Here is a 26,793-nt window from a genome sequence, read left to right as displayed (position 1 = left end):
ACATATTGTAACATGATTATGTAACCAATTATATCCCACCACCTTAATTAGTTTACACCCAGCAAAATTAATTATACAGCAGACAGGAACAATCACAGAACCAGACAGAGATTATACAGACAAACAATAGCAAAGTGGGAACTATAATGGCAAGACAATACAGAAGTGAGGATTTCACATCCCAGTATTGATAAGTGAGTTCTTGCCAGACAGGATGCTATCAAACTAAGTTTTCTTTTACATTTTCTAGGCACTTCCCTTTCTCTGGAGCTGATAGGCACTATCAGGACAGGATTGTATTCCTAACAGCCCAATAGCACCTTCTTTCCATGTGACTACTTTGGAATGTGAGGATGTGACCGGTCGCTTCCCAGCTTATGGCTGCCTCTGTCGCTTAGCCAAAGGCCTTAGCCTAAGAACAGGGCCCCAGACTGTCACAGTAAGAGAAGGACCTTACATTGGCAGACAGTGATTTTGATTCTTTCTTTTATACCTCTAACTAGCCAAGTGATAAGAATACACCTAAATTCTTAAAGTACAGGCCTTTACAGACAGGCCTGAATATCTATATCCTAACACTCCACCCCTTTTTTTCTTTTTCTTTTGGGATCCTCCTGCCCAGGTATCCCTGGAAAAGCATAGGACATATGGCGACACATTTCCTGATAGGGCCAGGCATCAAGGTGGAAGGTGTCGATGCTCCATCTGTCCCACTGCCCCTTGTGTAGTACCATGCCCTGCACCTTCTCTCGTACGGGCATACCACACCTATTCCAATTAATGTTCCAGACTTCCCAGTATAGTGGGCCTGAGAAGGTTGGGTCCAGGTTGTCTAGTACACTTGGGGGGGGGGGGGGCTTACTACATTACTTATAGGTTATAATTAGTGGCTGTTCTCTAGGGGGTTGTGCCCCCCTTGATCGTTTCCATATGCAATGTAACACACATATAGTTAACAATACACTAGCTACTATTATAATCTACAGCAACACCGAGAGTCCTGACCACTGCAGTATGGTCCAACATCCTGGCCACCACCAAAAACACTGCTTCTCCTCCTTTGATAAGGTTAAAATTTTGTCAGCGCCATCCTGTAGTGTGTATTCTAAGTGTGTCCAACTGTTGGCGCTTGCAGCAAGTTGCTCTTGTAATCTTTGTGTACTTTTGTCCATATTGTGTGTCCATTGAATATCCGCAGTGAAATTTGGTATTGTCCAAACCAATTCAACTACTTGGTACGGCATGGGGTAGTAGGTGCTGGTTCGATTGTTTACAATGATTAGGTCCACTGATCCACTGGTGCACCATAGTCCAGGTGGCAGTGTATAGAAGTTCATAATTTTGTCATACACTGGAAGGATTTTGCCTCCCAGTGTTATATTGCAGGATTGCATACATTCCCAACAGAATACACCGTACCCCATATACATTACCCCTAAATGCCCCCCCTTTGCAATAGGCCATTGATCCTGCTCCTCCATAGTCATAGGAGAGGGGCACATTCATATTCCTCCTCTGGATATACAACTGCTTAATGTGATGACAGTCCAATTTACACCATTCCAGCCCCCCCACCTATTCCCTAGTGGCTCCCAACATGCTCCCCCTTCCCTACTAACTCCCATAGGGTTCAAGGGAACCACCTTATTTGCATTTCCTTCCCATGGTATCATAGTAACAATTACACAAGAACTGTCCCCACAGGTCGGGGATGTTATTTTCCAGGTAGATGGGTATGTTTTTGCAATTGTGGATAGATATGGGCTAGCCTCCCGATTTAATACTGAAGGCCATTGTTCTGACCAAGCATCTCTCATAATATCCATTAACATTATTAACTGAGCATTTTGAATACCTACGCACACTTCTCCCCATGTTAGTCTTCTGAAGCCATCCTCTACCCATGTCAACAGGTCCCCTGCCCAATGAGTTAACTGCAAGTTTACCTCTACTGCTGTCCTCCACCCTGTGGCAACTGCTGATAGTTACTGTGCCATTAATTCATTAATTTGTTGTTGAAATTTCACATTTTGGCTTACTAATTGTTTGGTTACCCACTCGTCCCCCAGATTCCATGTACCCAGCATAGTGTTCCCCGCTGCCCACAATCCCCTTTTCCGACAACGATTCCAGGTGTGTCCCCTCACCCATGCATTGAATTGTTGTTTCAATCCTTTTATGTACATACTACAGTTAGGATGGATTTGGTCCACCCACCATGCCTTGGGGTGTCCCACCCATGTAACAGAGTGAAAGGACACGTTAAAAAGTGCTGGCTGCACCTGCTCCCACAATGGCTCCCAGACATTTGCTCGTCGGGGAATATTCTTGGCTCCAGGCTGTGGCCACTTTAAATTTGGATTCTTCCAACTTGGCATCCATATCACCTGTAGGGTTACATTCTGTAAAATGGTTAACTCATCATACACCCAGCGTCCCAAAGGGGATTTTACGCCTCATGTAATATGTACATAACAATCACACCTTCGGGGATTATCTTCCATGGAAGTACCATTGTGGTTACATATGGTAACATCACACCCTAAATGTGGGGCCCTATTTTCCCAAGAGGGTTCATTTGCTCCAGGAGACCAGAGGGTTATATTCTTTGGACCCTCTGTAACAAACCACATAGCTGGGAAACTGTGTTTTCCACTATCGTTAATCATGGCAGCACCCAGGGAGTACCATGCGATATTTCCTGATAAATTTGATATTCTCCACCTGGTTGGGATTCCCCCATCTAATCCATAAACCATATACCGACACTGCCAAATTCCTGTTGGAGTATTAGTGGTACATCTTTCTATGGGGAGATTCTCATAGTCTTCATTAGCTTTATTACCACAGGTTGCATGTGTAGCCGTCCATGTGTTTCCTCCTTTTGACACTTCACATCGTGGGATCTGAATAGAATTTGTAAATGTGACAATTGTGATTAGCACTAATAATTGTTCCATCCAGGGCCAGGGAATTTTCATCCTTTTCTCCTTTTTGAATTAACCTGTAATACACACATAACAAAATTTACACGTCCCCTTTCCCAATCCCCTGTTTGTACCTTTTTATTTGCGTGCAGTGGACCCACTCCCGTCCTCCATTCTCTGTACCCAGTAATAGCAGACTGGGCCCTAATTGGTCAAGGACAAGATAGGGGCCCTTCCATTTAGGAGCTGGGAATGGATGGTGTTCACCTGGAATCTTGTACATCACTAGATCTCCCACCATGGGTAGATTACGCTCCCCAGGCAGGTCATACCATGCTTTAACTCTTGCTGCTCCTTGCTCGTCTCGCCAGGCCACCGCCTGCTGTACTTGTTTTACATGGTCAATTAAAGTTAAAATCCATTCTTGTGTTAAGCCATGTGTTGTGACTTCCCCAGGTACTGGGGTAAGTAGATTTTCCCACCGTTCCATAGGCCTTCCCATGAGAGCTTCATATGGAGAAAATCCTGTGCCCTTTGATTCTCGGGCCCTTATTCTCATTAAGACAAAGGGCAGTAACTGTGACCAGTTTTTTCCTCCGACTTCCACTCCCTTTCTTAGCTCACTTTTAATGGTGCGGTTCATGCGTTCCCCCTGCCCCGCAGCCTGGGGGTGATAAGCAATATGGAACAACTGTGTGATTCCAGTGAGGGCTGATAGCTCCCCTAACAGATCTGACCGAAAAGCAGCTCCTTGGTCTGAGTCAATCACCTTCGGAACCCCCCAGCGAGTGAATACCTCATTTACCAGTATTGCAGCAGTTACCCGGGCAGTTTGATACTTTGTGGGGAAAGCTTCCACCCACCGGCTGAAAGCATCCACTACCACCAACATGAATCGGTTTTTCCTGTGATCTGGTGGTAGGGGTCCTGTGTAATCAATTTGTATTCTTTCCCATGGTCCCCTTGGGGCTTGTCTCATTAATTCTCCCCTTAGCACCTTGTGAGGTGGGCTGTGCCTGGCACAGTCCAAACAATGTTCCAGATGTGATTTTAAATCAGCTGCCATTCCTGGCCACCAGCACAACCTTTTTAAAGTTCCCAGTGCCTCCTCAAACCCGGGGTGCCCCCCTGCCAAGCTCCCATGCACCCAGCTTAAGAAAGCCGTCCGACTTCCCTGAGGGCACAACATTACTGGTCCCTCAGTTGTTAAGACACACCAAATCCCTTCCATTAGTTCCACCTTTGGCACATGCCTGTCCCCAAGTTTCATGATGCCTTCCAGTCCTGGGTCAGATTCCTGCAACTCTCGAATTCGCCCTCCCCGCTCTGTATCCACCCCGCTTCTTGTTAACACTGCTACAGGCACACTCTCTTCTGGCTCCCAGGGCCATGGGGGTGCCTCTGTTGCAGCCCGCTTGGCCTCTACATCGGCCAGATTATTCCCTTTGCTTAGGGGTCCTGTTTTCTTGTGTGCCTTCACCTTTACCACATTGATCCGTGTAAAACAGTGACTCAGCTCCTCCACTCGCTTCCACCAGGTAGCATGCTTGATTGTGGAGCCGTCTGTCGCCCTGAAATGATTATCTGCCCACCATCTCAGCATTAATGTGGCCCCACGAAATACATCATCTGAATCTACCACCACCCAACATTCTGCCTCAAATTTGGGATCCACTTCATTTAAAGCTGTTAGCAAGGCTGCCAGTTCTGCCTCCTGAGCTGACTTCGCTTCTAGTGAGAAACCAATGGTGCTGACTGTCTCATTGCCTCTGATTCCCACAACAGCTAAGCCTGCAGTTTTCCGTCCCCCTTGATAGCTACAACTTCCATCCAAAAACCATACCAGTGTCCCCTCCTTTACCTGATTGGGGTTAGCCGCCCGAAACACCTGATGTTGGGTTTTACCTGGGCTGGCTTCACATTGGTGTGGGGTGCCAGCCAGATGTAATCCAGCTACCCAGACTATGGGTTTCCTTAACACCTCTGCTTTAATGTTTTCTGCCTGTAGAGCCAGCAACCATTTAGCAATACGCTGCCCACTCACTTGTCCCTGTAAGATAGTGTGCATGTTTAACAGTCGCAGGGGGTCAGGATGAGATCGGACTATGACTTTCTGCATTCCCGTAAGGTATTTAAATTTCCCTACCCCCCAGTAGGAGCACAACAGCACCTTTTCACACCACCCATACTTCAATTCCACAGCACTCAAAAGTCGAGAGGCAAAGGCCACAGGTCGGTCCTTTTTCTCCATACTCCTGTGTTAATGCACAACCAATGGTAGTGTCCGATACCAAAGGGTACAGATAAAAGAATTTCTCCCCATCCGGGGAGGCCAGCACTGGAGCACTGGCCGGGTTTTCCTTTAGCACTCTCACTGCCTCAGTACACTCTTCTGACCACTCCCAAGTTGAGGCTCGGGCTAGGTCAAATAGAGGCTGGGCTATTTCTGCATAATTGGCCACAAAATCCCTGCAAAATCCAGTTAGACCCAGAAAACTTTGCAAGCTTTTAACATCCATAGGCAGTGGCAGGGACTGGATCAGTTGCACCCGTCCCTTATTGATTTCCCTTCCCATCTGAGACACTTCCACTCCTAAGTAGGTCACTCTTGTCTGTCCCATCTGAGCCTTTTTCCCATTGACCTTCAATCCTGCTCTTGCCAAAGCTTGCAGGACCTGCTCGGTTAGTTCCCTGTCTTCTTCCTCTGTCCCTGACATTAGCAACAGGTCGTCTACATATTGTATGCACCTTGCTGAATCCACCCCCTCCAGAGCCTGTCTCATGTATCTGTGAAAAATTGCAGGGGCATCCCTATATCCCTGGGATAGGACTGTCCAGCAGAACTGTCTGCCCTCCCATGTGAATGCAGTTTTATACTGACACGAGGTAGCTAGTGGCAGAGACCAAAACCCATTAGCTATGTCCAAAACAGTGAAAATTCGGAATTGGGGTCCAATACGGGCCAACATTTCAGGGTACGCTGCCACCACTGAGGCTGGCGAATTGGCCAGAGCATTTAGTGCCCTGTAATCCACAGTGAGACGCCAGGTACCGTTTGGCTTCCTCACGGGCCACACAGCAGTATTACAAGGGGATGCAACTGCCCGAATCAGTCCCCTCTGTTCCAACTCCCCAATAGTTGCCCCCACCTCTGCCAATGCCTCCCGAGGAATGGGGTACTGTTTCTGTGGGGGAGGGTCCCCTCCCTCCAGCAGTACCTCCATGCTGCCCCTCCCACAATCCAGGTTATCCTTCGCCCACACAGGGATGTGTTCCCACCCAGCCGGGGGTGGTGGGAGGGCATGTGCCGCCTTAATGGTCATAGTGGCTATCCCCATGGGAATGGTATAGCCCTGACCGTCCTGCGTTTGCCCCAGGAAACACACCCAATTGGCTAAATCCAGTACGAGTCCCAGTTTGTGTAAATCTCCTGCCCCCAACAGATTAAGCATATCATTACAACTCCACATAATCTCCCCTTCCCCCAGATTCCTTTGATTTGTCCCCGCCTCAGGGTTAACTGTGTCTCCCCTCCCGTTGCCCCTACAATTGTCGCAGTCCCTTCTGAGGGTCTCCCCTGCCCCCATGTGGTTAAACTGATGGCTGCTCCAGTGTCTATCAAAAAATCCCTCATGGGACTCCCTTCGATTGCCCCCTGGAGCGTAGGGCGACCAGACGCATCCCGTCCTAAACTGAGAACATGGACAGGATGCCTCCCAGGGCACCCCTAAGTTGCAGCACCCACCTCTGTCCCTCCCACTGGTTCATGAGGGGACCGGGGGTCCTGGCACCGAACGCATTCCTGTCTCCATGCAAAATTGTGTGTCTGGCATTTCAGGCAGTCCCAGTCCCTTGGCCTCCGGGACCACTTTCCCCCTGATCTGGTAAGATCGTGGGTAGTCAGTTTAGCCTGCAGTCTCTGGATCTGTTGCTCTATAGCTGCCCGCTCGTCCCTGACTAGCCCCCCAAAGCCACGAACTCTCCCTCTACCTCCTCCTCTCCAGGCTGACCCACTCCTTTCCACCTTGTATTGATCCCCCGCAGTAATAGCATGGACTGGCTCTTCCCCCTGATGCATCTGCCTCCACACATCTGCCTGTTCCAGAAACTGGGGTAGCTGATTGGGAGCAAGTTCAGGGTGCTGCAACCTTAAATGCCCCACGAACTGCGGATTGCTCAGCTCCAACCATTTCTCCAGCAATTCCACACCCCTGCCCTGCTCCACACCCCCACCAGGTCCCGGTGGCCCTGCCTGGGGCAGCACCCATGGACCGTCCAGGGGATCCACCCAGCACCGTGCCCAGGCCTGTATGCGATTAAGTGTGTCCCGCCCTGTTTCCCCAGGGATTCGCTTCATCTTATTCATCCCCGCAGTACGAGAGTACACCCCAAACAAGGGTTTTGCCACCTGTCCGGGGATTAGAAATGGGTTTGCCACTCCTGCCACATCGATTCCCAAGGTGCCTCGTCCCAAAAGACTACGCCATAAGATCACCTGGTCCTCCCGAGTTAGACCCTCCATCTCCCTGCTCACCTCCACTAGCCACAGCACAAACTGATCCCGATCATCCCGGGGTACCTTTCCCAAGCGGCCCAGTACTGCCTCCCGGTCCTTCAGGGACAAGGGGCGGATTTCTGCCTGTTCTACTACCTGTGGGGCATGGTCCCCCCACCCCGCAACCGGGGCCACTATTCCTGCCTCCTGCAGTTCCTCCCGGGTAGCCTCTCTCGCAGGGGCTGTAACTGTGGATCGCTGGCTTACAACGTCCCCCGGCAGTGGTGGGTACAGTGTTTTTTCAGGGTAGGGTGGTGGAGGTGTCTCCTTCAGTTCCATTAGTGGGGCGGATGGTTTGGGGTCCCTAAGTCCATTGCCCCCATGTTTACAATGATACAATTCCTCCTCTAAGTCTCCTACTCTCCCCAGCAGTTCATCCCTCTCTCTCCGGATTGCCTCACCAGACTCCTCTGTCCGTGCAGCATCCCGTGCCTTCAAATCCGCTACCTCTACTGCTAACACAGATTTTTCTGTTAAAATCCGTTGCTGATCCACAATCCCCTCCAAATCCTTAATGTGTTGGAGGAGATCAGCTTCCCTTTTTACCCAGTATGCCATCCCAGCACACAAACCTTGTCATACCATTCCCTTTTTCCTACACTCCTTTCCCTTGGGGTCCCCCAAAACCTCTCCCATCTCCTTCTCAATCTCATCCCAGGTGAGCCCCTGCACCTGGTATGGGCCCTGATTCTTCCTTATCCATTTGTTCAAAAAATCCGTTACCCCAGCTTGCCAGAACCCGCAACTACCATCACGAGAGTTCGCCATACCCCCTCCAAGCAGCTGCACGGACTGTTGGGGAGGGGGACTTACAGGCTGCCACTCACCTATCCAATGTGATGTATCCAAGTCCCGGCACCAAGATGTTAGAGAGTTTATTCCTTCACTCTCCCACTTCCCTGGTCCTTCTCACATGAACAGAAAGCAACAATACCCGAAGTCCGAAGGTGCAAACAATTCGATGTTTATTGGGGTGAAATTCCAGCAAGCTTAAATACAAGTTCCTTTTCCTTATTTCCGAATCCCAACTTACTTCCTGTTTGCCCCTAATTTATATAGTAATATTCTTAGCTATACCTTAACCAAAATTTAACTAAAATTTAGTTACTAAATTTAGTACTAAAATTTAACTAACCAATCCTAACATATTGTAACATGATTATGTAACCAATTATATCCCACCACCTTAATTAGTTTACACCCAGCAAAATTAATTATACAGCAGACAGGAACAATCACAGAACCAGACAGAGATTATACAGACAAACAATAGCAAAGTGGGAACTATAATGGCAAGACAATACAGAAGTGAGGATTTCACATCCCAGCTATTGATAAGTGAGTTCTTGCCAGACAGGATGCTATCAAACTAAGTTTTCTTTTATATTTTCTAGGCACTTCCCTTTCTCTGGAGCTGATAGGCACTATCAGGACAGGATTGTATTCCTAACAGCCCAATAGCACCTTCTTTCTATGAGACTACTTTGGAATGTGAGGATGTGACCGGTCGCTTCCCAGCTTATGGCTGCCTCTGTCGCTTAGCCAAAGGCCTTAGCCTAAGAACAGGGCCCCAGACTGTCACAGTAAGAGAAGGACCTTACATTGGCAGACAGTGATTTTGATTCTTTCTTTTATACCTCTAACTAGCCAAGTGATAAGAATACACCTAAATTCTTAAATTACAGGCCTTTACAGACAGGCCTGAATATCTATATCCTAACACACTACTTTCCCTTCATCCACAGAACCAGTAATCTCATCATAGAAGGTGATTAGATTAGTCAGGCATGACCTTCCCTTGGTGAATCCATGCTGACTGTTCCTGATCACTTTCCTCTCATGTAAGTGCTTCAGGATTGATTCCTTGAGGACCTGCTCCATCATTTTTCCGGGACTGAGGTGAGGCTTACTGGCCTGTAGTTCCCAGGATCCTCCTTCTTCCCTTTTTTAAAGATGGGCACTACATGAGCCTTTTTCCAGTCGTCCGGGACTTCCCCCGATCGCCATGAGTTTTCAAAGATAATGGCCAATGGCTCTGCAATCACAGCCGCCAACTCCTTTAGCACTCTCGGATGCAAAGCATCCGGCCCCATGGACTTGTGCACGTCCAGCTTTTCTAAATAGTCCCTAACCACTTCTTTCTCCACAGAGGGCTGGTCACCTACTCCCCATGCTGTGTTGCCCAGCGCAGCAGTCTGGGAGCTGACCTTGTTCGTGAAGACAGAGGCAAAAAAAGCATTGAGTATATTAGCTTTTTGCACATCCTCTGTCACTAGGTTGCCTCCCTCATTCAGTAAGGGGCCCACACTTTCCTTGACTTTCTTCTTGTTGCCAACATACCTGAAGAAACCCTTCTTGTTACTCTTATCATCTCTTGCTAGCTGCAGCTCTAGGTGCGATTTGGCCCTCCTGATTTCACTCCTGCATGCCCGAGCAATATTTTTATACTCTTCCCTGGTCATTTGTCCAATCTTCCACTTCTTGTAAGCTTCTTTTTTATGTTTAAGATCTGCAAGGATTTCACTGTTAAGCCAAGCTGGTCACCTACCATATTTACTATTCTTTCGACACATCGGGATGGTTTGTCCCCGTAACCTCAATAGGGATTCTTTGAAATACAGCCAGTTCTCCTGGACTCCTTTCCCCCTCATGTTATTCTCCCAGGGGATCCTGCCCATCAGTTCCCTGAGGGAGTCGAAGTCTGCTTTCCTGAAGTCCAGGGTCCATATTCTGCTGCTTTTCTTTCTTCCTTGTGTCAGGATCCTGAACTTGACCAACTCATGGTCACTGCCTCCCAGATTCCCATCCACTTTTGCTTCCCCTACTAGTTCTTCCCGGTTTGTGAGCAGCAGGTCAAGAAAAGCTCTCCCCCTAGTTGGCTCCTCCAGCACTTGCACCAGGAAATTGTCCTCTACATTTTCCAAAAACTTCCTGGATTGTCTGTGCACCGCTGTAGTGCTCCCCCAGCAGATATCAGGATGATTAAAGTCACCCATGAGAACCAGGGCGTGCGATCTAGTAGCTTCTGCGAGTTGCCGGAAGAAAGCCTCGTCCACCTCATCCCCCTGGTCCGGTGGTCTATAGCAGACTCCCACCACTACATCACTCTTGTTTCTCACACTTCTAAACTTAATCCAGAGACACTCAGGGTTTTCTGCAGTTTCATACCGGAGCTCTGAGCAGTTATACTGCTCCCTTACTTACAGTGCTACTCCCCCACCTTTTCTGCCCTGCCTGTCCTTCCTGAACAGTTTATAACCATCCATGACAGTACTCCAGTCATGTGAGTTATCCCACCAAGTCTCTGTTATTCCCATCACGTCATAATTCCTTGACTTCACCAGGACCTCCAGTTCTCCCTGCTTGTTTCCAAGGCTTTGTGCATTTGTATATAGGCACTTGAGGTAATCTGCTGATCGCCCCTCATTCTCAGTATGAGGTAGGAGCCCTCCCCTCCCAGATGTTCCTGCCTGTGCTTCCTCCCGGTATCTCGCTTGCCCACTTACCTCAGGGCTTTGGTCTCCTTCCCCCGGTGAACCTAGTTTAAAGTCCTCCTCACTAGGTTCGCCAGCCTGCTCGCAAAGATGCTCTTCCCTCTCTTCGTTAGGTGGAGCCCGTCTCTGCCCAGCACTCCTCCTTCATGGAACACCATCCCATGGTCAAAGAATCCAAAGCCTTCTCTCCGACACCACCTGCGTAGCCATTCGTTGACTTCCACGATTCGACGGTCCCTACCCCGGCCTTCTCCTTCCACGGGGAGGATAGACGAGAACATCATTTGCACCTCAAACTCCTTTATCCTTCTTCCCAGAGCCACGTAGTCCGCAGTGATCCGCTCAAGGTCATTCTTGGCAGTATCATTGGTGCCCACGTGGAGAAGCAGGAAGGGGTAGCGATCCGAGGGCTTGATGAGTCTCGGCAGTCTCTCCATCACATCGCGAATCTTAGCCCCTGGCAAGCAGCAGACTTCTCTGTTTTCCCGGTCAGGGCGGCAGATAGATGACTCAGTCCTCCTGAGGAGAGAGTCCCCGACCACCATCACCCACCTCCTTCTCTTGGGAGTGGTGGTTGTGGAACCCCCAACCTCAGGACAGTGCATCTCATGCCTTCCAACCAGTGGAGTCTCCTTCTGCTTTCTCCCCCCAGACGTATCATCTGGTCCACTCTCCGCAATGGTACCTGTGGAGAGAACATGAAAACGGTTACTTACCTGTGTCTGCGTTGTTGGTACCTGGACATTCCCCCTTCTTCTTCTGGAGGTCACATGTTGCCAAGCTTCTTCACTGGCCTCTTGGCTCCACTGTGCAACCTGCTCTAAATCTTTAGAGCTTTGTCCCCGTAGAAGCATATCCTGACTTTTGTCCAGGAAATCCTCAGATTCTCGTATGCAACGCAGGGTCGATATCTGTTGCTCCAGACCTTCAATCTTCTCTTCCAATATGGATACCAGCTTGCACTTTGTACAGACAAAGTTGCTTCTGTCCTGTGGAAGAAAGGACAGAATAGGAATAGACTCACCTGTGCACGAACAGGCAGGGCTTGTATAAAGCCAGGTAGCTGGCTGCAGGTAGGGGCTTTGCTGATGAAAAAGGAGTAATCACTTTCTGGATGAGGGAGGCGTGTTTAGGGGTCTGCTGCTGGAAAGGCTGCAGGGAAATAGGCTGCAGTCCTGCCCTGAGTGGAGGGACCTCAGGAGGTCATCTAGTCCAACCCCCTGCTCAAAGCAGGACCAATCCCCAATTTTTGCCCTAGATCCCAAATGGACCTCTCAAGGATTGAACTCACTACCCTGGGTTTAGCAGGTCAATGTTCAAACCACTGAGCTATCCCTCCCCCCCATAGAACCCACAATTCTTTATTTAGTCCTCTGGTTCAAGAGGGGAATATAGCTGGATGGCTTGGTAATAGTGACCATAACCTAATAAAATTTAACATCTCGAGGTGGGGGGGGGGGGATACCACAGTAGCCCACTATGGTAGCATTTAATTTCAGAAAGGGGAACTATACAAAAATGAGGAAACTGGTTAAACAGAAATTAAAAGGTACAGCGCCAAAAGTGAAATTCCTACAAGCTGCATGGAAACTTTTTAAAGACACTATAATAGTGGCTCAGATTAAATATATACCAGAAATTAAAAAAAAGTAAAAGGACCAAAAAAGAGCTACCATGGCTAAACAACAAAGTAAAAGAAGCAGTGAGAGGCAAAAAGGCATCCTTTAAAAAGTGGAAGTTAATACCTATTGAGGAAAATAGAAAGGAGCATAAACTCTGGCAAGTGAAGTGTAAAAATATAATTAGGAAGGCCAAAAAAGAATTTTAAGAGCAACTAGCAAAGACTCAGAAAGTAACAGCAAAATTTTCTTTAAGTACATCAGAAGCAGGAAGCCTGCTAAACGACCACTCGGACCACTGGATGATCAAGATGCTAAAGGAGCACTCAAGGATGTTAAGGCTATTGTGGAGAAACTAAATGAATTCTTTGCATCTTTTTCATGGCTGAGGATGTGAGGGAGATTCCCCAACTTGAGCTATTCTGTTTTAGATGACAAATCTGAGGAACTGTCCCAGATTGAAGTTTCATTAGAGGGATTTTTGGAACAAATTGATAAACTAAACAGTAATAAATCACCAGAACCAGATGGTATTCACCAAGAGTTCTGAAGGAACTCAAACATGAAATTGCAGAACTACTAACTGTCATCTATAACGTGTCATTTAAATCAGCTTCTGTACCAAATGACTCGAGGATAGCTAATGCGATGCCAGTTTTTAAAAAGGACTCTAGAGATGATCCTGGCAATTACAAGCCAGTAAGCCTGACTTCAGTACTTGGCAAATTGGTTGAAACAATAGTAAAGAACAGAATTATCAGACACAGAGATGAACATAACTTGCTGGGGAAGAGTCAGCTTGGTTTTTGCAAAGGGAAATCATGCCTCACCAATTTACTAGAATTCTTTGAGGGAGACAAGAAGCATGTGGAAAAGGGGGATACAGTGCACTTAGATTTTCAGAAAGCCTTTGACAAGGTCCCTTACCAAAGGCTGTTAAGCAAAATAAGCTGCCATGAGATAAGAGGGAAGGTCCTCTTGTGGGTCAGTAACTGGTTAAAAGCTAGGAAACAAAAAGTAGGAATAAATGGTCAGTTTTCAGAATGAAGAGAGGTAAATAGTGTTGTCTCCCAGGCATCTGTACTGGGATCAGTACTGTTCAACATATTCATAAATGATCTGGAAAAACGGATAAACAATGAGGTGGCAAAATTTGCAGATGGTACAAGACTGCTCAATATAGTTAAGTCCCAGGCAGACTGAGAAGAGTTACAAAGGGACCTCACAAAATTGGGTGACTGGGCAACAAAATGGCAGATGAAATTCAGTGTTGATAAATGCAAAGTAATGCACATTGGAAAACATAATCTCGACTATACATAAAAAATGTTGGGGTTTAAATTAGCTGTTACCACTCAGGAAAGATCTTGGAGTCATTGTGGATAGTTCTCTGAAAACATCCACTCAATGTGCAGCCGTCAAAAAAGCTAAGGGAATGTTGGGCATCATTAGGAAAGGGATCGATAATAAGACAGAAAATATCATATTGCTGCCATATAAATCTCTGGTACGCCCACAGCTTGAATCCTGCGTGCAGATGTGGTCGCCCAGCTCAAAAAAGTTATGTTGGAATTGGAAAAGGTTCAGAAAAGGGAAACAAATATGATGAGGGGTATGGAACAGCTTCTGTCAGAAGAGAGATTAATAAGACTGGGACTTTTCAGCTTGGACAAAAGATGACTAAGGGGAGATACGATAGAGGTCTATAAAATCAGGACTGGTGTGGAGAAAGTAAATAAGGAAGTGTTAGTTACACCTTCTCATAACACAAGAACTAGGGGTCACCAAATGAAATTAATAGGCATTAGGTTTAAAATAAAAGGAAGTCTTTCTTCACACAATGCACAGTCAACCTGTGGAACTCTTTGCCAGAGGATGATGTGAAGGCCAAGACTATAACAGGGTTCAATAAAAACCCTAGAAAAATTCATGAAGGATAGGTCCATCAATGGCTATTAGCCAGGATGGGCAGGGATGGTGTCCCTAGCCTCTGTTTGCCAGAAGCTGGGAATGGGCGACAGGGGATGGATCACTTGATGATTAGAATCATAGAATCATAGAATCATAGAATATCAGGGTTGGAAGGGACCCTAGAAGGTCATCTAGTCCAACCCCCTGCTCAAAGCAGGACCAATTCCCAGTTAAATCATCCCAGCCAGGGCTTTGTCAAGCCTGACCTTAAAAACCTCTAAGGAAGGAGATTCTACCACCTCCCTAGGTAACGCATTCCAGTGTTTCACCACCCTCTTAGTGAAAAAGTTTTTCCTAATATCCAATCTAAACCTCCCCCACCTGTTCTGTTCATTCCCTCTGGGGCACCTGGCATTGGCCACTGTCAGAAGACAGGATACTGGGCTGGATGGACCTTTGGTCTGACCGAGTTTGGCCGTTCTCATGTGTAACCCGCACACCTCCTGGGCGTGGTGTTCCATCCCATCTAGTGGCACCGAGACCACTTAGAGGGAGAGAGATAAAATGAGTCTGCTCTACAGCCTTAGCTATCAGCCTATTGGCTTTTAGCTCATGCGGTAGAGGCTCATGCACTAAGCTCCAGAGGTCCCCGGTTCGATCCTGCCTGCCAATGACCAGGGTCTATCAGCATTACACATGTCCTTAGGCACTGATGAGATAAACATGAGTAAGAATTTAAAAAAGGGAAGGGATAGAGAATGCGGTATGTTTGTGATCAGGTGCAAGGAAAGGTGCTGGCTGAGTGTGCCCATACAGTTCTGGGCGAAGAGCTGGGGTGTGTGTGTGTGTGAATTTGGGGGTAATGGTGTGTTTATGTGGCTGGGTGTGTGAATGGCTGAGGGTCTGTATGTGTCTGTGTGTCAGAGCATGGGGCCAGTGAGTGTGGAACTGCAGTATATGGAGGGGAGGTGTTATGTGATTGCACACTTGTAAGCAGGTTTGTGTGTGTGCGTGTTCACACATAGGTGCAGGTTGCCAAACCTCTCTGGGTATAATAATAATAATTAATAATAATAATACCTAGGGCTTTCCATTAGTACAGCTTAAAGCCCTTTACAAGGAGGTCTGTATCATTATCCCCATTGTACAGATGGGGAAACTGAGGCACAGAACAGCGAAGTGACTTGCTGAAGGGTGGCAGTAGCCATGCAGGGAACTGAACTCTGCGCGCCAGTCCAGTGCCCTCGCCCCTATTTGTAAATGATGGTGGAAGAAAAGAGTGACAGTAAGCCACATCCCACCATTGCTGCCAGGGCATGAAGGACTTTGGCCTTAATGGAACCACCAGTGAAATTCCTCTGCCCAGCAGCTGCTTGTGCTGTGGTAGCTTGCCTTGTACTCCTGTGCTGTGAACACCTCTGAGCAGGGCAGGATTCAGACCTTTAGAGGCCGTAAGCACTGAAAAGATTATGGTGCCCCCCCATATGTAATTCAAAATAAAAACAATACTATCCCGTAAAATAAAATTTTATTTTTCTAAATGACACAACTTATATGTATGCTGAAATTAAAATAGCTTCTTTCTAGATTTTCTGATTGCAAAATTCTGGACAAGTTCATCGAAGCTGACTTGACGAAGCATGTCCGCTTCCATACACACTAGGGAAAGTGAATCAAGCCTGTCCTGACACATTGTTCTTCTCTAAGGGTTTTTTATTCTTTTCAGCTGAGAAAAAGAGCATTCTGCGGAGCAGTTAGTAATCATCAGTGTTAGAAAAATCCATACTGCGATCTCTACATTTGGAAATACGCATCGTATTCCGTCTTTCAATATTGTGTCATGAAGCTCAATGTGACTGAATTTCATTTTTCCTGTTTCATTAAACTTTGCACGCATATAACAGTGGAACTGCTGTACTTCTCCACAGAGATTCATATTAGAATCATAGAATCATAGAATATCAGGGTTGGAAGGGACCCCAGAAGGTCATCTAGTCCAACCCCCTGCTCAAAGCAGGACCAATTCCCAGTTAAATCATCCCAGCCAGGGCTTTGTCAAGCCTGACCTTAAAAACCTCTAAGGAAGGAGATTCTACCACCTCCCTAGGTAACGCATTCCAGTGTTTCACCACCCTCTTAGTGAAAAAGTTTTTCCTAATATCCAATCTAAACCTCCCCCACTGCAACTTGAGACCATTACTCCTCGTTCTGTCATCTGCTACCATTGAGAACAGTCTAGAGCCATCCTCTTTGGAACCCCCTTTCAGGTAGTTGAAAGCAGCTATCAAATCCCCCCTCATTCTTCTCTTCTGCAGACTAAACAATCCCAGCTCCCTCAGCCTCTCCTCATAACTCATGTGTTCCAGTCCCCTAATCATTTTTGTTGCCCTTCGCTGGACTCTCTCCAATTTATCCACATCCTTCTTGAAGTGTGGGGCCCAAAACTGGACACAGTACTCCAGATGAGGCCTCACCAATGTCGAATAGAGGGGAATGATCACGTCCCTCGATCTGCTCGCTATGCCCCTACTTATACATCCCAAAATGCCATTGGCCTTCTTGGCAACAAGGGCACACTGCTGACTCATATCCAGCTTCTCGTCCACTGTCACCCCTAGGTCCTTTTCCGCAGAACTGCTGCCTAGCCATTCGGTCCCTAGTCTGTAGCTGTGCATTGGGTTCTTCCGTCCTAAGTGCAGGACCCTGCACTTATCCTTATTGAACCTCATCAGATTTCTTTTGGCCCAATCCTCCAATTTGTCTTATTCAAATAATAATTTGTCTTATTCAATAATATTCAATAATATTCAAGTCAACAGGTTATGAGTCAACTAGCTTTTGGGAACCTTGTGAATATTGTTCGTCAGATAAGGCCATATCGTTTAGAAAAGAAAATCTACTTGGTGCTACTTTGTACACTTCAGCTCTCCTCTTCATATGAGCTTCAAGTGTATCTATTATAGTGTAGTAAGTAGATGTGTGAAATTTGTCTCTAGGATTCAATGCTGTTTCTGTTGCACTGCTATCATTTGCTTGTTTTATCCTGATTCGCTTGCGGGACTGGGCTTCTTTGTAGTAAGTATCAGGCAAGATATCTTTTGATATGTCTTCAAATCTTTCTAAATCATTCCTCAAAGTGTGTAAATGGTCTGCTAATGGTTGACAGAGGTCTGCACATGTTTTCAAATCCAATTCTTTTTCTTGGAGAGCTTGACTTGTGTGGTCAAAGTGTAAAATTTCATTCCACGTGGTCAACATGAATACAAACTCTAGTTCTTGCATCTTGTTTGCAATGTTTTCTGCCTCTCATATAGTTTCTCCTTTTTGTGATTGGTCTTCAGCTATACTTTCTAATGCATCCACAATCTTTGAGTAGGACTCCAGAATTGCACTTGTTGCCACTGCATGTGCCTGCTAGTGAGTATTAAAAAGAGATTTCAACACATGATCATTGCCCAAATTTGTTTTAAGAACTGCCCATTGGTGTGTTGTGGCAGAGAAAGTAACTGGGCTGTTGAGAAAAAACGTACTGCCACTGGACAACAATCAACAGCACTGCAGCCAACAAGATTGAGAGAGTGTGAAGCACATGGTATGAATATGGCATGTTTATTCTGTTCTAAAAGCTGCTTCTGCATTCCTTGCTAACGCCCTGACATGTTGACAGCGTTGTCATAAGATTGACCTCTGCACTTTGAGAAATCTATTTTGCAAACTTGGCACAGATAATGCAGTACTTGATTTGCCATTTCTTCACCAGTGTGGCTTTTCAAATTGAGGAATGTTATAAATTGTTCAACTGGTTTTCCATCTGTGGGAGACACATCTTAGTACAATGCTCAATTGATCAATATGTGAAAGATTAGGTGTAGAGTCAACAGATAAACTGAAGTACCCTGCAGTACTTATTTCATCCACAATAGCTGAACGAACATTGTCACTCATTAGACCAATGAGTTCATCACATATTGTCTTGGATAAGTATGATACAAGTATATATAACTCAGAAGAATATATCAATAATAAAACATAAATTTATTGCAATACATGACAGGATCTGATTTCCTCGCATTATTTTGATCCACGTTAGTAGGATGCCCCCCTGGTTTAGGTGGGGATAAATAATAAAAAGAGAACAGAAAAACGGGGGAAGAGTGTGGAGTGGAGTGGAGTGTAAGGAAGACTAACAAAGTTCTGATTTTTCCCATCATGACTACTTTGATGCTTTCTTTGAAATATCAAATCATATTTTTTCAAAAAAAATCTGTTTTTTTGGTGCCCCCTGCTTTGTTGGTGCCCAAGCATGTGCTTAGTCTGCCTATTGGGTAATCCAGCCCTGCCCCGGAGCCGGGAACACTCCCGAGGCATTATCTGCACTTGGTGCCTGCCATTCCCCATAGCCCAGCAGAGGCCAAGTCCTGGCCCCCGCGGAACCTCTCCACCTTGTAATGCTGTTGTTTTGTCTCTGCTTCTGAAAGCACAGCTGGCTCCGGGGGTCACGCTCCTGCAAGCCCTCAGCATAGAGGTGATCATCTCCTTCCAGCTGGTCCTGTGCATCCTCGCCACGTCCGGGAGCAAGAAAGACCCTTCCAAGGGCAGGCACCTGGTCATCGGGCTCTCTGTCATGCTGGGGCACCTGGTTGCTGTGAGTACTTTGGTCACATCAAGCTTGCAGCAGCTCATCCCTTTCAGAAAGCCTGGTCCTGCAGGCTGCCCTTGGGCAGAACTCTTTTGGGAGTCTTTGGATTTGGACTCTCAGAGCTCATGCTTCAGGGCTGTAAAACTGCCATGTAGACATTGAGGCCCAGGCTCTGTGACCCTCCCCGCTCACATGGGGCCCAGAGCTTGGGCTGCAGCTTGAGCCCGAAGGTCTAGATCACAATTTACAGCCCTGCAGTCCAAGCCTGAGTCAGCAGATGCAGGCCTGCTGCGGGGGTTAATTGCATTGTAGACATACCCTAGGGAGTCGAGCTGATGCATCTGCAGAAGTTATCCTGCTACTTGGGATCCCTACGCTTCCCCCCTTTGACAACTTCTGCAGCCTCCCTGTTTATCTTGTGTCTCTCTCACTCTTTCTCTTCAGATCGATTACACCGGATGCAGCATGAATCCTGCCCGGTCACTGGGCCCTGCTTTGATTACTTTTGAATTTGCTAATCACTGGGTAAGTGAGCTCTTTCCAAGCCTGGTTTAGACTGTGCAGTGCTTCAAGTGTGGTTCTTTTCCAGCAAGCGACTGTACAAATGGCATTGTGGGGTCTCTGGGTTTATTGCCTACTCAGATCAAGTGTGCCCAGGTTCCAAGTACAATGGTAGGTAATTTCTGGCTACCAGAACTGCCAGAGCCTCCTGGGATCTGAGGGTCAAGCTTGGCCCTCTCCTTTTCATGCATTATCCCCAGTAATAAAGGTCCTGAAGACCAGTTTCTGCTTCCATTGACACCCTGTGCAGCCCATGGCCTTCAATGGCACATTTGTAACATAGGTAATTAGCAACCAATCCTGTTGGTGATGCACAAGCTGGAACAGACTTGGGCTGGCTCCCTTCCACATAGCTGTCCTGGCTTCTGCAGCGCTAACAGGAGTAAAGAGCAATCTTACCACTTTCAGCAGACAGCGTGCTCTGTGTGAGGGGGGGTGGCAGAATCAAGTCCATTGGAGAGAATAACCACAGCTGGAACTTCAGTGCAGAGCCTGATTCTGATCTCACACCAGTTCCATACCAGTGTCACTCCACTTAGTCCAATGGGTTGTGCCTGATTTATAATCAGGCCCCAGGTCCCTGGGAGATGAAATGCCAGCTGGTTTCAGCGAGGATTGTGTTTACATTGCCACTGCTTGGGGCAAAGCCTGGCGTTTTTAGTACCGCTGCTGACAATTCTGCCTTTTCTTCCTCTGTTTGAGACTGATGATGCCAATTTCCTTCTTTGCTTTATGAGTGCGACAGAAAGTACATCCCGCATGGCAGGTTATTAAAGCTCTCAATCAGGATACGTGCAGAGCACAATCCTGTGCAGGCTTCCCCGGTTATTCATGTCTCCATAAAGAGACTTAACTTGTAATGGAATTGGAGGGATTAGAAGAAAAAAAGAAAGCAAAAGACCCAATTGTTGCAAATCTCATTGTCTTTTTTCGGAGAATCTCAGATCCTGACCCCACTGGACTCAAGGAGAGTTTTCAGAGTAGCAGCCGTGTTAGTCTGTATTCACAAAAAGAAAAGGAGTACTTGTGGACCTTAGAGACTAACAAATTTATTTGAGCATAAGCTTTCGTGAGCTACAGCCCACTTCATCGGATGCATGCAGTGGAAAATACAGTGGGGAGATTTTATATACACAGAGAACATGAAACAATGGGTGTTACCATACACACTGTAATGAGAGTGATCAGGAAAGGTGAGCTATTACCAGCAGGAGAGGAAAAAAACAAAAACAAAAACAAAAACAAAACAAAAAAAACCTTTTGTAGTGATGATCAAGGTGGGCCATTTCCAGCAGTTGACAAGAACATGTGAGGAACAGTGGGCGGGTGGACGGGGGGGGAATAAACATAGGGAAAGAGTTCTACTTTGTGTAATGACACATCCACTCCCAGTCTTTATTCAAGCCTAATTTAATCGTGTCCAGTTTGCAAATTAATTCCAATTCAGCAGTCTCTCGTTGGAATCTGTTTTTGAAGTTTTTTTGTTGAAGAATTGCCACTTTTAGGTCTGTAATGGAGTGACCAAAGAGATTGAAGTGTTCTCCAACTGTTTTTTGTATGTTATAATTCTTGACGTCTGATTTGTGACCATTTATTCTTTTACGTAGCGACTGTCCGGTTTGGCCAATGTACATGGCAGAGGGGCATTGCTGGCACATGATGGCATATATCACATTGGTAAATGTGCAGGTGAACGAGCCTCTGATAGTGTGGCTGACGTGATTAGGCCCTATGATGGTGTCCCCTGAATACATATGTGGACACAGTTGGCAATGGACTTTGTTGCAAGGGTAGGTTCCTGGGTTAGTGATTCTGTTGTATGGTGTGTGGTTGCTGGTGAGTATTTGCTTCAGGTTGGGGGGCTGTCTATAAGCAAGGACTGGCCTGTCTCCCAAGATCTGTGAGAGTGATGTGTCGTCCTTCAGGGTAGGTTGTAGATCCTTGATGATGCGTTGGAGAGGTTTTAGTTGGGGGCTGAAGGTGATGGCTAGTGGCGTTCTGTTATTTTCTTTGTTGGGCCTGTCCTGTAGTAGGTGACTTCTGGGTACTCTTCTGGCTTTGTCAATCTCTTTCTTCACTTCAGCAGGTGGGTATTGTAGTTGTAAGAACGCTTGATAGAGATCTTGTAGGTGTTTGTCTCAGTCTGAGGGGTTGGAGCAAATGCGGTTGTATCGTAGAGCTTGGCTATAGACAATGGATCATGTGGTGTGGTCTGGATGAAAGCTGGAGGCATGTAGGTAAGTATAGCTGTCAGTAGGTTTCTGGTATATGTTAGGGGGCTTATTTCTTCACCCACTTACTTCCCTGGTCCTTCTCGCATGAACAGAGAGCAACAATACCCGAAGTCCAAAGGTGCAAACAATTCAATGTTTATTGCGGTGAACTTCCAGCAAGCATGATTCCAGTTTCCTTCCTTAGTATCCTCCTTCCCAGCTCTGACACCACAGAGCCTTACACCTGTGTCCCTGTTCCCATTCCTGCCCTTAGCCAAACATGATTCCAACTTCCTTACTCCCATTCCCTGTTCCCATTTCCCCCTTTAGCAAAACATGATTCCAATTTTCTTACCCCCATTCCCTGTTCCCATCTCCCTCACACACATTCCCATCCCCACACCCACTCACTTCCTGATTGACTGCAGACTATATAGTAAAACTTGAGTTCTGCTTTGCTATACCTTAACCAATCATTTTCCTGAAATTTAACTAACCAATCCTAACATATTGTAACATGATTATGTAACCAATTATATCCCACCACCTTAATTAGTTTACACCCAGCAAAATTAATTATACAGCAGACAGAAACAATCACAGAACCAGACAGAGATTATACAGACAAACAATAGCAAAGTGGGAACTATAATGACAAAACAATACAGAAGTGAGGATTTCACATTCCAGCTATTGATAAGTGAGTTCTTGCCAGACAGGATGCTATCAAACTAAGTTTCCTTTTATATTTTCTAGGCACTTCCCTTTCTCTGGAGGTGATAGGAATACAATCCTGTCCTGATAGTGCCTAACAGCCCAATAGCACCTTATTTCAATGTGACTAGTTTGGAATGTGAGGATGTGACCGTTCACTTCCCAGCTTATGGCTGCCTCTGTTGCTTAGCCAAAGGCCTTAGCCTAAGCACAGGGCCTCAAACTGTCACAGTAAGACAAGGACCTTACACTGGCAGACAGTGATTTTGATTCTTTCTTTTATACCTCTATAACTAGCCAAGTGATCAGAATACACCTAAATTCTTACAGAACAGGCCTTTGCAGACAGGCCTGAATATTTATATCCTAACAGTATAGAGTGGTGTTTATGTGACCATCGCTTATTAGCACTGTAGTGTCCAGGAACTGGATCTCTTGTGTGGACTGGTCCAGGCTGAGGTTGATGGTGGGATGGAAATTGTTGAAATCATGGTGGAATTCCTCAAGGGCTTCTTTGCCATGGGTCCATGGGAGTTTTGTTATTGACAATGTTTTTGAGTCGGGGACAGGTGAAGGAACTTCCAGAGCTGGGGAACACCTCACAAAGTGACCTGTGGGTGTGATTATACTTCCCACTAGGAGTTGGCCCAAACAACTACAATGAGAGAAACAGAGCAATTTTACTTAATGGGAGAAACAGAGCAATTCCGTCTACTAAAGTGGTAGATGCCTGGGGGCTGCAGCCTCAGCCCATGCAAATAGACACCTCTGCATTTGTTTTCACGGAGCTGGGCTAATCTACACTGCCTGGGGATCTTGCTTGGTGTTTTCAGTGCTGATGGTTCTGGGTTCTACCTCAATGGCGACTGTGGCCTTTGTAGGAGCCACAATTACACACACAAATCTATGTTAAAAGGACATTAAATGGTGCCCATTTCAAGCCCCTGCTCCAAAGCGTGGAGGCGGTGGAGCTTCTCAATGAGACGGCGCTGGGAATTGTTTTAACATGGTCCGAGCAATGTGTTTTCCCCTAATCTCATTCTTAGAAAGGCTGAACCATTTTTGCTGAAACTTCCCCCAAAATTTCAGCCTGAGGCAGCTGTCCTACATGGGGAATGTCAGCATGAACAGTTAATGTTTGGTAAAGAAAAAGCAACAGGAACCACTAAAGGGTCTTATAATGGAAAGTGTCAGGCAACCTTAACTATAGGCACTGCTAGCATCTCTGCCTCTAATATAGATGGGTAGGTTCAATCCAAACGAGACACCACTGCTTGGATTTCTGAGTCCCAATCTTCTCAGTACCTGGCTGTGGTCTAGAGATGGCAGAGGGGCTGGAACAATTTTTTATAATGGGGGTGCTGAGAGCCATTGAACCAAACTGTAAACCCTGTATACAGTGGAAACCACTTCAAGCCACGTGGTGCAGCAGCCCCCAGCACCCTTAGCTCCAGCACCTTTGAGAGAGGGGTGACATTTTTCATACCCAACATTTGTTTGGTGAAAAGAGAGATTCACTGACACTGAGACTGTTAGCAATTTTCTGTTGGTTTCACAAAATTATTTTAATTGAAAAAAAAACAACAAAAAAGAAAATTCTGAAAAACTGAAATATTTCATTTTGACATTTTTGAAATGAAACATTTCAATTTTCCAGTTTGAAAAGATTTTTCTTTCAAAATTGCATTTCATTGTATTTAAATGAAATACTCAACAACATTTAAAAATGCTTGCAATCGAACCGAAATGTTGGATTCTGGATCAAACAGAACATTTCATTTTGACCCAAAATGAATTTTTTTTTCCTTTTGATTTGACCAAAATTTTGAAAAAGATTTGTTTTCTGTTCGACCTGAAACAAGGGGTTGAGGTTTCTTTCCCCAATTTTTCAGAATTGCCAGCAAATCAAAACGTCTTTTATTCATGCAGCTCTGCTGCAGACCATGAGTTATCCACTAAGATTCTATTGTGAATGAGTTTGAACTGTCAATGCATTTGAGAATATCCTACACCAGTTTGCTCCCAGAGAAAGAGGTTGCTTTAGCAACCTGGCAAGCAAGCAACCAGGAGCAGCGGAAGTACCTTAAAAGTTGTGGGGGCCACAGGTGCCTGAACTGTGACCCTGCCCCCCTGTGCCACACCACCCCTTCTCCCTGAGGCCCTGCCTCTTTACTGCCCATTCTCTCCAAGGCCCCGCCCCGGCACTGCCTCTTCCCCCCATGGCCCCGCCCCCTGCTCACTCCTCTCCTCCCGCTCCCTCGTTGCTTGCCCTTATGGCTGGTAAAAAGTGGGAGGGCATAGCCCTATCCCCCCTGTTCCGGTGCCCCTGCAAGCAACCCAGCCCAGGCAGGCCCAGAGTTGCCCACTCTCATTAACATCTGTGCTCCGACTCTCTGTGCAGGTCTTCTGGTTGGGCCCACTTGGCGGGGGTCTGGCTGCGGCCATTCTCAATGAGCTGGTACTGGCCCCAACAGGCAGCGGCTTCCGCCAGTGGCTGACCATGCTGCAGGAGGGACCAAAGGCTGAGCGCAACCTGCAATCCAAGGCTGAGAGAACCACCCAAGAGATGGGATTGAGCGAGATGCCCTGAGGAGCAAGGACAGGGATGTACCAAGAACAGCTGTTGAACAATGCAGTGTCGCGTCTGGGGGCTGATGGACCATAGGGAGCATCCGGGATGCTATCTGGTGCTGCCCCTGTGCGCCGAGCTGGGATATTTACTAGGTTTAGATAATTGGGGCCATATTTCTTTTGTTGTCCTTTGAAACTTAGGGTGGAAATGGTTTGATTTTCGTGTCCTTCCCAGTTTGTCTCCCAGATTTCCCCAAACCCAGTGAATTCCTTGCTCTATCTGAACTGGGGGTGTGAGCACTAGTTTGCTTTGACAGTGAACATGCTCATATTGCTCCTCTTGGGAATCCTGACTTGGCCTATTGTGTCCCTTGCCATAGTCACACTGAAATATCCAGGACATTTTTCATACTGAATAATCAATTTGGGTTTTTAATGGGAAAGGGTGGAGGTGAAATGGCCAAGCTTTCATGTGCCTGTCTGGGTGAGGGTCTTTTAGACCTCTCTAGCAGTGCCACTGAGTGTGGTACATCAGCCATGTGCCGCCTTCCACGCCAGACTTAATCAAGACACTGGATTGAGGGCTCTTTGCAACAATCTGTAACCCACTATTCCTCCTTTGTCCTATGCCTGCAGAGGTGTTAACTCTGGTCTTTTAGAATCATAGAATATCAGGGTTGGAAGGGACCTCAGGAGGTCAGCTAGTCCAACCCCCTGCTCAAAGGGGGACCAATCCCCAATTTTTGGCCCAGAACCCTAAATGGCCCCCTCAAGGATTGAACTCACAACCTTGGGTTTAGCAGGCCAATGCTCAAACCACTGAGCTATCCCTCCCCAGTTCTTGCACCATGTGTAAACGTGGTATGTGTTCCACCCTCATCACCTTCCCCAGACCCGAAGAAGAGCTCGGTAGCACTCAAAATCTTGTCCTGTCCACTAACAGAAGTCTGTCCAATCAAAGATAGCCTCTCCACTGCCTTGTCTTCAGAATGGAAAGAGAAACTCGCTCTGGGAATTAATGTCAATGAATGGAAGTGCTACTATTCAAAGGGCACTGTCAGGATAGCTGGAAGCACCTGTGTTGTTAACCCCGTCCATTGCTGGAATGGAAAGAATTCAGATATATATGGGAGAGTGCCAGCTGCTGTCAGCTTTGCACACGCACAAAGCACACCCGCCCACTCACAGCTGCACAGCACCCACCCACCCACATGCACACAAACAACCAAAAACAAACAACCCCCTCCCACAATAAGCTAACTAGGCAATCTCCTCCAGGCAGGGAAGCAGCAAGTGCGAGATGGCTCTAGTTGTCTGGGAGAAGATCTGACACTACAATCATGGGCTCTGGCATGACCCTGGATGCTTTTTACACACACTCTGCTGTAAGAGAAGATCTTTGGAGGGGTCGATTTTAAAGTTAATTCAAGGAAAAGAATCTTTTAAACAGTGCTCCAACCCTTCAATAGCCTAGAAATGACCCCTATAGGCCCCAACCTTTCCCCACCTGGCCCCTTGTGAAGTGACTTCTTCATACTTGCATGAAGCAGGAATGCAATCTTCGCTCTGTCTCCCCCAGCCAAGGAAGG

At 46.6% G+C, this 26,793-nt stretch overlaps 1 protein-coding gene across 1 annotated transcript in view; it reads left to right on the top strand.

Moving 5' to 3' along the window:
- The window catches only part of LOC140903748 (aquaporin-5), a 40,560-nt gene extending 15,337 nt beyond the window's left edge, over positions 1-25,223 (top strand). The window contains exons 2-4 of the mRNA XM_073325508.1: positions 18,990-19,151; positions 19,590-19,670; positions 25,035-25,223. Coding sequence (XP_073181609.1) covers positions 18,990-19,151; positions 19,590-19,670; positions 25,035-25,223 — 432 coding nt within the window. The remainder of the gene's footprint in view (positions 1-18,989; positions 19,152-19,589; positions 19,671-25,034) is intronic.
- The last annotated feature ends 1,570 nt before the right edge of the window (positions 25,224-26,793 follow it).

Source organism: Lepidochelys kempii, chromosome 27 (genome assembly GCF_965140285.1).
Source record: "Lepidochelys kempii isolate rLepKem1 chromosome 27, rLepKem1.hap1, whole genome shotgun sequence".
Classification (NCBI taxonomy): domain Eukaryota; kingdom Metazoa; phylum Chordata; order Testudines; family Cheloniidae; genus Lepidochelys; species Lepidochelys kempii.
Note: the sequence above shows the minus strand (reverse complement) of the source record. Positions and strands in the feature narration are given on the sequence as shown.